Genomic DNA, 14,110 nt, shown 5'->3' with positions numbered 1-14,110 from the left:
CAATGCTGATTTATTTCACACATAGTCTCACACACGTCCAAAAACTCTAAACAGTTTTGCACAAGTTAAATTAGTTTGACAGTTATTGAGAGTAAATGAGTTTGAATATGGCCACCAGTGAATTCTTGTGTTGTGTTAATTACAAATAGCAATACTTTGTCTTATTGAGCTGTAATTAACACAACACAATTAATCAATGTCCCTGATGACATCACTGGTGGTCATATTCAAACTCATTTACTCTCAATAACTGTCAAACTAAATTAATGTATGTTGGATGTTCATGGTAGTTTGAGAGGGAAACAAAGAGAAAACAGCAGCAACAACAATAATGATCATTTTAATAATAATAATAATAATAATAATAATAATAATAATAATAATAATAATAATAATAATAATAATAATAATAATAATAATAATAATAATAATAATAATAATAATTATTATTATTATTATTATTATTATTATAATAATATACAAAGACAAAAACAATAGCATTTAAACCCTAGGGGCTCAAACCCCTAATTATTTTCACTAATAATGCAAAAGCTAAACCAAATCTGATGCATTTCTGAGCCAGTCTCACAGATATTCTATAGATTTCTTAAATCTATAGGCATACAATAACACAATTAAACGATTATTTAACTATGATACAGACATTAGTTCAATTAAAACATACACACAATTATATTCACATTATTACATATAGAAAAGACCTGTCCATTCAATTAATTCCTTCCAAGCCAGAGCAGAGGCTGACTTGGCCAAATAAAATACTTCACTATGGCTGACAGAGTATGTAGCCTACAAACCCATCAAAAAAGGAATATCAAGTGCTGTGTTGGGATCCTCTGATAGTATAAACAAACAATACTAAAAAAGTGTATCTTCATGAAAACATATTTACATACATACAATACTGTCCTTATTGTAAAAGCCTAGATAAAGAAGTACAGTAGGCTATCTGAATGTGGTACACAGTGATACGGAGTTTACAATCAGGGTTTCAAAATACCATTGGTCTCCAAAACAGGGGCCGGCTCCTGCAAGTGGCGTACAAGTATTCCCACTGGACCTTGGGAGATGCGGCCTGACCCCTGCGGGCGGGTCGGAGAGGGGGAGGGTTTGCTGTGCATCTTGTTACGCGGCATCGGCGGGGAGCTGGTGGGGGTACGGGGATACTTGCGGGAGGAGCGGGCGGGGGGAGCGGGCGATTCGGTGGATGGAGAAATGGAGCTGGTGTAGCTGGGTGGGCTGCCACAATCAGAGGGGCAGTGTATGGATGAGTCGTGGTTCCCATTGGAGGAGTCCTGCAAAGAAGGTCAACTCAATAAACACGGTGGATGCTTTTATCCAAAGCACCTCACAGTAGTACCAAGAAAGAGTGTTTTGTTTCTTTAGTACGGGAGGCCCCAGTGGGAATCGAACCCCTAACCCTGGCAGTGTTAGTGCCATGCTTCACCCAATTCAGCTACAGGATCATACAGACAGATGAATGGAGGTCTTGCATGTAACGTTTGTTTGGTGCTCTTTCTTCCAACATGCTGCCTGTAACCATTGGTAACCACGTTATTATTTTTTATTTTTTAAAGGCAAATTTCTGCAGTGCTAGAGTAGGTAAAACACTGGAAATTATATTGTTCTACAGTGACTTGTTTACAAGATCCAGTAATAAGACATGAAATTATAAAATTTTTGTTAACATTTTTGTCAACACATAGCAACTGTTGTTTTGCACATAGCAACCATTGTTTCTTCCAACATGGAGCTCAAATGGCCATTCTAAACATTCCATATCAAGGCCTCTATTCTCAATGGTGATGTGACTTACCTTTTTCTTTAGAATGTAAAGTGACACTGGATTCTTTCCTTCTGTCCTTTTTGGAAGCACTTCAACTGTGGCAAAGCACACAAACAATTAATAAATTTCACATGAATTTAAAGGAACACGCCAACATTATGGTAAATGCGCTTACAGTCTTCTCCAGAATCAGACAAGATGATATCAATTTCCTCTCTGTGCGTTCAGTAGATAGATATCCGGCTGCCAGCTAGCCTAGTTTAGCATAAATTAATGGAAGTGGATATGGACCACTAGTCTAGCTTAAAGCTCCAGGGGAGGTGTTTTTGGCCGACAGCTATAGGCTAGCTGGTCCCTATCGCTTCCATTAATTTATGGTAAGCTAGGCTAGCTTGCAGCCAGATAGCTTTCTATTGAATGCACAAAGAGGAAATTCAAGGTATCTATCTTCTTGTCTGACTGGAGAAGACAGTATGCGCATTTACCATAATGTTGGTGTGTTCCTTTAAGAGTGTGGTAGGTAGTGTTAAAAGTAAAGTAGTAAGTGAGTAATGGTCCATACCTGTATGGTTGAGTGGTGCATGCTGACACTGGTCATAAGACCTTGAGAGATTCTTTCTGTCTTGTTTTCGCCTGAAAATGAAAATGACAATAAATAGTAACTGAATTGCTATGTAATCCAATTGCTCTTGCATATGCATCCATAAATATACATCCGTCAAATCATAATATATTTTAAAACTATACATGCCATATTAAGTAATTGTACACTATTGACTATATTAATGTGTTTTGGCCAATTTCCACACCCACATTATGTTCGAAGCTACTCAGTTCAGTACACAAGTAGATTGTGTTGGCCAGGCGTGGACAGATAGTATAACCCAGTGGGAGTTCTCACTTTTTGGAGGGCTTCCAACAGGCGCACACGGTTAGCAGGGTGATGAGGAGAAAGATGCCGCCCGTGGAAAGGATGATATAGAGGGAACTCCTCCCTGCAAAGTCATGGGATATTAAGGACATACAGTATCAGTTCACAACTCGCTTTACAGTTTGCACATATCCTACAGAACAACAGCTTTTTAGGCAACATGGCAGGTAGAGTCTCTGGTAACAAAATGGACTATAAGTATAGAGATCCAAATATTCTATTGTATCTGGGTGTTTTGAACCCATCTCACTATTGGTCATGGGGAGACTAAATGGTACATTTATACAGCACTTTTATCCAAAGGGCTTCACAATTTGTTCCTCACATGTTACCTATTCACTCAACCATGCAAGGTGCCAACCTGGTCATCAGGAGCAATTAGGGGTTAAGTGTCTTGCTCAAGGACACTTCGACACGCTGCCCAGGAGGAGCGGGAATCGAACCAGGAACCTCCGGATTACCAGACGACTGCTCTACCTCCTGTACTCAACTTGTTCCCTAGGTATTCTCACAAAGTCAGGTCCTACCTTTGTCATAGAATTTTCCATATCACAATATAATTTGTGGAGTCCCCCATGGCAAAATTTTAGGCCCCATCCTCTTCTCCCTGTTCATGTCTCCCATTTGGGTACACCATCCATTGCATATTTATTTTTACTGCTGCGCTGACAATAGCCTTTCATTTTTGCCTTTAAAACCATATGACTGTTATTGCCTTATTATTAGCCAAAGAAATGGGCATGCTAATATTAGGGGCTATATCTATATTTTGTACAACTCAATGAAAGTACATCTGACATAGTTCTATTTGAACAAAATGAAGAGAACACTTCACCAAACTAATAGAGTTTGGATAAGGTAGGCTACTTCGGTCGCGGATAACGTGGGCACCATAAATGCTTATTCATTGCAATTAGTTTAGTTTATTTGTTTATTTAACAGGGGCCATATACAACACAACAGTTGGGCCAGAGTTAGCTGGATAGCTCATTTACATCTGTGGTCTCTGGGCAGGAAGATAATTATTCAAAAGCAACACCCGGGAATGCAACTGTCACAACTATAGGCTTTTTAGGTGTATTGTGGATCCACACTTGTTTAAAGTATGATACGCCGACCCACACTGAGTCTGTCTCACTATGTTTTTCGCCCATCCATCCACCCATGACCTTCTCAAAAACGTTTGCATGATCTGTCTCTAGATTCCTAGCAAGCAATCCAGTGAAATACATCCTCTAAATGTTTGTGAATCATCATACGCTGAAATTCCTGTTGCCCACCTCATACTGTATATGTCTTGTACAGAACACACAGGCTCCATTCCCCTCTGCTTGTCACTGCGACAACAGATACCTGAAGTCAAGGTAGAATCACCTACTATAGACAGTCAGTTTGGCGGGCACGCTCTTCATGATGCCTATGGGGTTCTCCACGGTGCAGCTGTATACTTCATCATCCACCATCAGCACCCGTGTGATGGTCAAGAGCTTCTGGTCTGGTGACAACAGTAGCCGTGTCTCATTGGTCAGCGGTTTGCCAGCTTTTGACCAGCTGTATGTAGTCTTGGTGCCGTTGTCATGGGAGCAGTTGAGGATGAAGTTCTCAGTGAGCTCCAGTACTGATGAAGCCTCCATGTGGATATAGGGCCTGGATATAGGCTCTGTGGGAGGAGATTAGGGAGGTGTGACAATCAGAGATTGTTGATCATCGTCATAAACACAACAAGTGTATCATCATAAATGTTAAATTCCGGGAGAGGTGTTAGTTTGCCAACACCTAGGCTAACCGCTACTGTCTGTGTCCATTCATTGGGCTAAGCTATAGGCTAACGTGCAGCCGGAGAGCTTTTTACTGAACACACAGAGAATAAACTGGTGTCTATCTTCTTTTCTCACTCTGGAGAAGATGAAGTATAAACATCATAACCATGTCACAACAGCAGTTATAATGTATATTATCATCAATACGTTAGTTTACCAATAGGTTAAAGTGTTATTAGATTGATTTTCGTTTTCGTTTTTCTATTGTTTTGGTCGCGAAAGTCGAGCATTTTGGAAAAATTTAACGTCGGGAATTGTAGTTTTTTTTTCCGATGAGCTTTCGATGAGCGTTGGAATCTTTCCGAACGACACTTCCCAAAGGCCTCTACAGGGCTTCCAGCAAATTACTCCTGTATGAATTATTTTAATATCTCTTATTACTCGGGATAATAAACCACAAAACGTAACGTTATTGGCATAAATGGGAGCGCAATTAGTTTGTCTCCCCTATTTCTAGCAACAATCAGATTTTAAATTAGTTTCAAAATGGTGGCACCCTGGCAAAAATAAAAAAGCTACTGTACATACAGTAGATTTCATTATCTGTTCTTATGCATGCCTGGTGATACTAAATCCAAATTGAACTTGGGCATTTGAAATATAAGATTTGGTACAATCCATAAATGTGCGAATTGGCTATAATAAGGTAATTTATAAGCCTGCTATTCTATATTCTATAATAATATTTCAAATTGCATTGGTCCGGATGGGAGAATTCAGTACTGTATTTAGATTTTTTGTACACATGATCTCAAGAAGGTACTGAATGAGAGCAGTGGCAGTTTTTCATGTCTGGTCATTTTTAGCATGGTGTTATTCACTGTCAAAGATGCAAAGAAAAATCATAATTCATATTCTCCTTTGTTTCATCACAATTTAAGCAAGCCTAGTATAGACACAATATTTCGGACACTGGGAATACATTCACTGAGGTCCATAGATGTCCCTAGATACCAAGAATATGCAAATTGCCCTTGTAGAAGTGGAGCAATATTCCATTTACTTAGGTATGTATTTTAGGCGGATTTTCAGAAAATAGGGCTCCGGGCTTAAGAGGTTTTTGATAAGTTAGACTAACGTGCAGCCGGATAGCTTCCTACTGAGCACAGAGAGGAAACTGGTATCTATGTTCTTGTCTGACTCTGGAGAAGACAGTAAGCGAAATTTCCCATAATTGCTGTGTTCATTTAATACGTTTTTTATATACCGGTATTTAGTTTCGTTTTTAGGGATAAAGTTGCTGGGGTAGGTTGGTGTTGACTGTTACTATGATGGTGATGTTTATAAGGAGGTGATGCTTATACTGATGATGCTACAATATAAAATAGAGCCTACAATATCGAATGTCCCTAACTGACTGACTGACTGACTGACACCCCATCGTTGAAACAGGAATGTGTGTTGAGTGTCATGGCTGTGGGTTCGGCTTAATGAGGCTTGCCTAGTGTTGTTTATTATTGTATAGTTTTTAAGCCACGCCCCCTTTTGTATCTCAAGAACCGTTCATCATTAACCTCGTTCCCAGTTTTATCTCCTCCGTGAGATAGTTCATCATAGAGACTCACGAGTGGCGCCGTTGGACTCAGCGGGGAGATCCACTTTCATTGGTCTTTGTTTGCCCCACCCCCTATGTTTAAGCCCCACCCCCTCTTGTATCTCGTGAGCCGCTTGGCCGATGTTTGCTCCGTCCCCGTTCCTATCTCAAGAATTATTTGTCTTACCGATGCCGTTCAGCACACAGTCTGCGGTGCACAGGCTGCACCCACACTCACAATTTCAATGAAAGTGTCTATTGAGAATTTACTCTACTCTAAATGAATTATATAATTATATAACGGATAATGTTCAATATCACGGAAAAACACAACGTCCACCTACCATCCACAGTAAGGTCGATGCTGCCCTCTCCTGTGAAGGTATCATCTGTGATGGAGATCTCCACGTCGTACGTGCCCTCGTCGGAGAGCTTGAGGTTGTGGAGCAGCAGCGTTCCATTCTCAAACACCAGGATGCGGTCGCTGTACTCCGGCCTCAGGTTCCCGATGATGTCGGTACCGATGGACTGGACCACGGTGATGGGCTTGTCCCTCTTCAGCTGCCACTTGATGACGGGCGGGTCCAGACTGATGCTGCTGTAGCGGACAGAGAGAAGGGCCTCTCCTCCTAATATGCCCCTGATCAGAGCGTTGGAACTGGTGATGTTCACGGCCAACACCCCTCCTGGACGATAAAGAGTAGGGGAGAGGAACCTGGATTAGTTTGGATTATTCATGGGGTACATATGAACAAAGTCTTATCAAAGAGGGTCCATGGCCTACTACGTATAATTGTGGGGGTCCGTGATATGGAAAAAGTACGAGTGATGCCTTCTATCGCTCCATCATATCACAATCACTCTTCTAGCAGCGTTTCAGAGGTCAGTGACCTGGGCTTTTTCCCTTGTAAGAAAATTGTGTTCAGTGTGCATGGTGGGCAGAGAGAATGTACATGCCAATGCTGTATCGTAGTTATGTAAACTTCTGTAACAGGCAGTTGGCTTATGTGGGTGTAGGCAGCCCCCCCCCCCCCCTCCTCCTCCACTGGGTTTCAATGTGCTAGAGCAAGCTTGCATGTCTGCTCCTCATTGCCATAGTAACGGGTGGCAGTCCCCAGCGAGGCCTGGGATGAGCTAACAAAAGTAGGGATTGTTTGTTCTAATTTCCTCCCTGGCAGCCCATGAAAAGAGCCCTCAGAACAACAGGGGCTCCCTGATAGGCTGGGCAGAGACCAAGCACAACAACAGGAGCTCCCTGATAGGTCAGGCAGAGACAGAGCTGAACAACAAGGGCTCCCTGATAGGCTGGGCAGAGACAGAGCAGCCCAGTGACTCTGCTGCTGAAAGACAATAATGACGGGGCACCACCACGGCTCTGCAATAATTGTGCATAATATGAAAATATTGGTTTTGTTACCGCCTCGAGCCACAAATATATTAGTGTTAAATATGTGTTTGTACAGTAGCAGTATGCAAATTTAGAGTTGCCATGATTCAGGGACAGGAAGCCAAGAAAGTAGGATTCTTACATTTTCTCAACATGCCTCACTTAATCAAGCATATTGTAAAACGACATGCAAAGATGCTGCATGAGTCCCTTTTGTAGGCTACTTTTATGATGGCGTACAAGAAAATATTCTTAGAGCCTTTGAACGTCCCCCGCCCTTTATCTATAAGATACCGGGAGGATTATCTGATTGTGCCACCCAACTAATTGATGCATCTGCATCAAAACACATGAACAACGTAGCTGAATTGCTGATCTTTTAGACTGTTTTCTACAATGGCTATGGTCTATAGACTCCATATAGGTGTACTGATACTCAGCGAGAGCCATGACACTTCCTGCTATGGTCAGCTAGTTAATATTCTCCCATGTATTCCCAATGAGTGAAAATCTATTTATCTGGAAAGATTCTAGGTCTACTGTGTTAAAGAACTTAGACAAAATTAACTTTCTTAGATGGTAATTGTAACTGTGCTTAATGCTATGGAACATATCAATTGAAATCAGAATCATACTTATTTGGCTGCTTTTCTTTTGCTCTCCAAGTCACTTGATTAAAACTCACAAAAGATTATAGTATTAATAGTTTTTTAAATGAACGTAGATCAACTCAACAGCCAAACATTAAATAAATTTCATAAACATTAAATGTAATAGGCCTATATATTTTTATGTTGGAAATTAAACTTTTTTGTATAACTCTAAACCAATCATTTGTCAGAAAGTAGGCACAGCTCACTCAAACGTCCTCGTACCTTGCAAAGCCTCATCTCTGGACATTTTGAATGTCAAAGAAGAAGAAACGTTCGACATACCCAAATGGAACAGATGGAGGAGACACCCGAGCAGTAAAACTGGAATGGTTTTGGCTTCTGAGAGAGTCCGTCTCTCTGCCTTCATCTTGGGTCTAAGGCTCTGTTTCGTTCCCGGACAATAAGCATGATTTGTCTACTCTGGGCACGTCCCCGAAGAGAGAGAGAGAGAGAATGAGAGAGAGAGAGAGAGAGAAAACACACAACTATTCCTTCCTCCACTGGGACTGGCCACATAACTGTACACAGGAGCCAATGTACCAGACGGACAGAGACTTGTGTGTGTCCAGGCATGGTTGTGCATTGTTTGCATGTATGTGTGCGCACATGTCTCTGTGTGTCTGTGTGTACATGTGTGTGTCAAGTTGATTTATGGGCCATTATCACAGTGGCATGTCTCAAAGGGCTTCACAGAGGGCTTCACAGAGCCACATTGTGATGAAACAACATCCCTCTGACCTTAACCCTCAGTTTACCATAGCCTATACATGTGAATGATAATAATACAGTATATAATAGAAATGAACTAATCATAAAACAGCATATAGGTCTATTTTAGTCTAGTTTTTACAAACAGTCACAATATAAACAAATATCGTACAGCCCCAAAACACAGTGAATACGATTCAAAACCCATATATAAGAGCTGAGTCAATCAGCGCTAGAGAATAAAAACACGTCTCCATTGCTTTTTTATTTTTTGTGCTTCTTTTCTTGTGGTAGTGGAGCTACTCTATGGAAGCAAATGAGTGCCACTCATTTGTTTACATTTAATCACTGACTGAGTTAATATAGGAAACAAAATGGAAGAAACCTCAGGAGGGCAATTCAAAGAAGGACCCCCCCTCAACCAGGATGGTGTGTGTGTGTGTGTATATATATATATATATATATATATATATATATATATATATATAGGCAATGGAAAGCTGGCGCTAGAGAGCAGAGATGGGCGCTGGCTATGGCGTTGAATGAGTTAAAGGGGCACGCCAACATTATTAGCACAAACCATCCGTATCCACTTCCATTTGTGCTAAGCTAGGCTAGCTTGCAGCCAGATGGCTTTCTACTGAACGCACAGAGAGGCAATAGGTATCTATCTTCTTATCTGACTCGGGAGAAGATGGTAAGCTTGTTTCCCATAATGTTGGCCTGTTCCTTTAAGTTGCCGTGCTGGTATTGAGATCTGAATGCTACGTAGTCTGGACACAGTCCAGCCACAATGTGCATGTGAGCATCGTGTGAAGAGATGGAGAACAGGAAAAGGTCATCTGGTCCCATCGTATCCAGGCATGGGAGACAGATAATGGGCATCTTCAGGTGTGTGACCTCACAACATCACTTCTTTATGATCACATCTCAAAGATTGCATGAGAGTGACAAGAGTAACCAGATAGACTTCTCACCTAACCTGGCAGCCTGAAACTAATCATGGCGATAAATAAAAAATAAACCGTACCATATCTCTTTGTCCATAAGTATTCCATTTTAAACTAGAATTACATAAGTTAAGTTAGGTTATCTTTATTTATCAAGCACATTTGACATATACTCGAAATTCGTCCTCTGCATTTAACCCGACCCAACCAGTTAGGACCAGTGGCAGCCATGGTTCAGCGCCTGGGGAGTGGGACCAACATTCTGCCCAAGGCACCTTCCTGTGTTTGCCATAGAATATAAACGGTGTCATAGTGTGACCCTCTCAGGCAAACAGGCATCTGGCAGATCATCTGACAATATTACAGTTTGTCTTTAACTGTCTTTACCTAGTGTTTCTGAACTTCTAAACTCCTGCTCCACACACCACTCCTGTGTGTGTGTGTGTAACGTGCATGTGGCGTCATTAGCGTGCGGATATCAGCAACGCAACACTGTCTGTTGGTGAAACAGTGCCTACTAGTGAACGTCTTTGGAAAGTGCTCAGAAAAAGGGTTGTATTTACCCCAGATATCCAGTAGGAGGCAGTCATGAACATGCCATTTTGTCTTGTTTTGTTGTAATATTTTGTCAAAATAACCAAATGTATGTCTTTACTTACGTAAGTTAAGTTATGATGGACCAAGGCACTATTTATTCACATCACTCATATCTTTATCAAGAGAGTGATGTTGAAACCACCAGTGAAACACCCAGTGTCAGACTGAGCTAATATGAAAGCAAGCAGTGTAGAAACGGTCTGATAAAAAAAATAAAAAAAAATAAGCAAAAAAAATCAGAGCACCATATCGATACCGAACTTAGCGCGGACACCCGATCGGCATAGTCCACTGCAGCTCAGAACCCCTGAGCTCAAACGGTCCGCCAGCCTCAGCCTCCCAGTAACTTGGATTACAGGCGCGCGCCACCGCACCCGGCGAGAGTTGGAAGGACCAATCGGGCTTTTGTCTTTTAAAAAGGTGACGTCACCAAAGTCTATTCAATGTATATGGGTGGCATCTAGTGGTGAATATAAGTACTGCAGCTGCTAAAGGCTGATTCATAATAATGCAATTTACGGTGTTTTCAAATGCTGTTTTTGTAATAGATCATATCGATCATTTAGTATAGCTGCTTGAGGCATAGACCGTATAATAACAAGATAATTTGTGCTAGATGTATTGTTTTTTGTCCTCTTTGTGTGAGCAAGCAAAAAGACAAATTGCGTGTACGCAAGTTGCCAAATAACGTCATCAATAGAATTTGATAAACAGGAAGTTGTGTGTGTGTGGCCCCTGTAAATGTCCTAACCCAACCCCCTCCAATGTACAGTAATTGTCCTAACCCAATAATACACAAGACCCTCTTCTTGGGACCAAGTAAGGTTTCGTAGATATTCCAATGTACAGTTTTGGTTGTACAGTTGTACAGTTCCCCCCCCCCACCTACCCAACCCGGGAGGGTACTACTATGAGGACGCTATAGGGAGGTGTAGTCTGACGTCACTGGTTGTTCCACCCGTATAGGGATTTATCACTCCAAGCCCACGTGACTGAACTCAAACTAGAAAGAAATAGACTAAGAAATGACGTAAACTCCATGATAAAAACTGCAAAAAAAAATGTCATCAATGACAAAACTGAGGAAAACAAAAATAAACCACGTGAACTTTGGAAATTACTCAATAATTAACTAGGCTGCAGTAAAAAACTTAAAACCAGGTTCTCAAACATAAACATAAAGACGGACAACACGCTCATCACAGACAAACTGGATGTAGCCAATTACTTAAACACTTTCTTCACAAACATAGCCACAACACTGGTAAACAAACTACCCTCCCACTCAGGGCAGTATGGGGTAGAACACATAGTAGCATACTACAAGAACCTAGGCGTCCACAAAGACGATTTCAAACTGGAAATGGTAACTACAGATGAGGTACTCAATAAACTGAGCGCCCTCCAACCGAACAAGGCCACTGGCCATGACAACATCCCCTCCAAATTCCTCAGAGACTCAGCAGCCGCCATCACCCCAGTCATCACACACATAATAACCCTCTCCATAAAACAGGGACACGTCCCCAAGGACTTCAAAATAGCGAGAGTAACACCCCTGCACAAAAAGGGCAGCAAATTAGACCCAGGCAACTACCGCCCTGTTTCTATCCTTACATCCATCTCGAAAGTCATGGAAAAAATAGTATACGAACAGGTCGAAAAGTACCTTACGGATAAAAATCTAATCTACAAATTCCAATCTGGCTTCAGAACATCCCACTCCACTGACACATGCCTTCTCTATTTGAACGACCACATCAAGCAAGAGGTGGACGCGGGCAAATACTGCGGCATGGTCATGCTAGACCTACAAAAGGCCTTCGACACTGTCAATCACACCATTCTGATTGACAAGCTAAAAGCAATTGGTTTTGATAGTTTATCAGTGAGCTGGATACAATCCTACCTGGAGGGGAGAGAACAGATGGTGGAGGTAAACGGTACCCTATCCCCCCCCCCTCACAGTGAACTGTGGTGTTCCACAAGGAAGCATACTAGGACCACTACTGTTCCTAATTTATGCAAATTACATGTCGTCAGCTTGTGACTGCAACTTGTTCCTGTTTGCGGACGACTCAGCCCTGCTGGTCTCTGACAAGAACAAGTTACAGGTTGAAAAAACCCTCAGCTCGGAACTAGGCAAAATCTGCATATGGCTCGCCGACAACAAACTATCATTACACATGGGCAAAACAGAGTCCATTCTCTTCGGTTCAAATAACAAACTCAGCAAAACAGACGGCTTCTCAGTTACAGTGGGTGACAATATTGTCACAAGGAAAGATGAAATTACCTACCTAGGTTCCATCCTAGAGGCTAATCTTTCCTGTGACAAAATGGCATCCAATGTAATAAAAAAAGTCAATCAACGAACTCGATTCTTGTACCGGATCTCCTCCCTGGTAAACAAGAATACCCTGAAGACTCTGGCAGGAGCACTCATTCAAGGGTACTACGACTATGCTTGCACCTCATGGTACCAAAGCACCTCAAAGGCACTAAAAACCAAATTACAAACATCTCAAAACAAACTAGTCAGACTACTGCTTGACCTGACTCCTAGAACCCACCTCACCCCTGCACACTTTGCCAACCTAGGATGGCTTAGAGTAGACAACAGAGTACAGCAACTTGCAATGGGCCTGGTCTACAAGATACACTACACGACCAAGGTACCCATGTACATGTCAAAATACTTCCCAAAGGTCAGTGAATACCACGATCACAACACCAGAGGGAGCTCCACAAATCATGTAAAACCCAGATTCGGCTCAAACAAGGGACTAAACACGTTTCGCAATTATGCCACAACAATGTGGAACGCCCTACCCAAAGCTGTAAAGGAATGTAAATCACTACCCACCTTCAAAAACACTCTCAAAGAACACCTACGGGAGACTGCAATTCAAAACTGGCCCCTACAAATGTCCTAACCCAGTTGTACAATAAAGACCAAGCATGGCTTTGTCAGTATTCCAATGTACAGCCCCACCCAACCCCACCCCACCTACCCAACCTCCTCCAATGTACAGTTTCCATGTCAAATGTATGTCAGTATTCCAATGTGCAGTGTCCCCCCCCCCCCCTACCCAACCCCCCCCCCCCCCCCCCCCACCTCCAATGTACAGCCCCACCCCACCTACCCAACCTCCCCCAATGCACAGTTTCTATGTCAAATGTATATACTCTTCTTCTGGATTTTTTTAGTATCACAAACAGTACTGTATTTGAAAATCTGGTATGTCATAAATGTATAGATGTAGCAGTACTGTCTATCTGTATGTCATGTGTGTCATATGATGAATTGAAAATGGGGGACCCTGATGGAAACAAGACGAAAGTCTTTCTCAGGTCTGCATCCTCTTAACAATTGTATGTATTGAGCTGTACTGTACTGTACCCATTCTGCAATCTGTTAATAAACTTTTCAATCAATCAATCAATCAATCATTGGGAAAATGGATTATCGGCTATTGTAACAATTCTGCCACATGAACATTGGCAAGCTTTCCATTTTTGCACAACATGAGTTCCCTTCTACCACTAACATGATTGTTTAAGCATTTTTGGTTGAAACAAAGGTAGTTATAAGGTTTTTAATTTGTCGTAAAAAAAGAACTCCACTTACCAGTACACAGCCGCTATTGGTCTGTTAGGCTGTTGCCTTATTGGGTAGGCGGGGTGGGGGAAACTGTATATTGGAATATCGACGAAACCTTA

At 41.7% G+C, this 14,110-nt stretch overlaps 1 protein-coding gene across 1 annotated transcript; it reads right to left on the bottom strand.

The window, feature by feature from the left end:
- Positions 1–573: 573 nt before the first annotated feature.
- On the bottom strand, positions 574–8,511 carry hepacamb (hepatic and glial cell adhesion molecule b). Its single transcript, XM_084320959.1, has 7 exons — positions 8,415–8,511; positions 6,437–6,778; positions 4,117–4,398; positions 2,709–2,802; positions 2,370–2,440; positions 1,838–1,902; positions 574–1,316 (listed from the first exon to the last, which is right to left on the bottom strand). Exons 1-7 carry the CDS (start codon positions 8,497–8,499, stop codon positions 1,005–1,007), a joined length of 1,251 nt encoding a protein of 416 aa, XP_084177085.1. The 5' UTR covers positions 8,500–8,511; the 3' UTR covers positions 574–1,004.
- Positions 8,512–14,110: the final 5,599 nt, after the last annotated feature.

This window comes from Notolepis coatsorum (assembly GCF_963971535.1).
Source record: "Notolepis coatsorum genome assembly, chromosome: 8".
Taxonomy (NCBI): domain Eukaryota; kingdom Metazoa; phylum Chordata; class Actinopteri; order Aulopiformes; family Paralepididae; genus Notolepis; species Notolepis coatsorum.
This window is presented reverse-complemented; position numbering and strand designations above follow the sequence as displayed.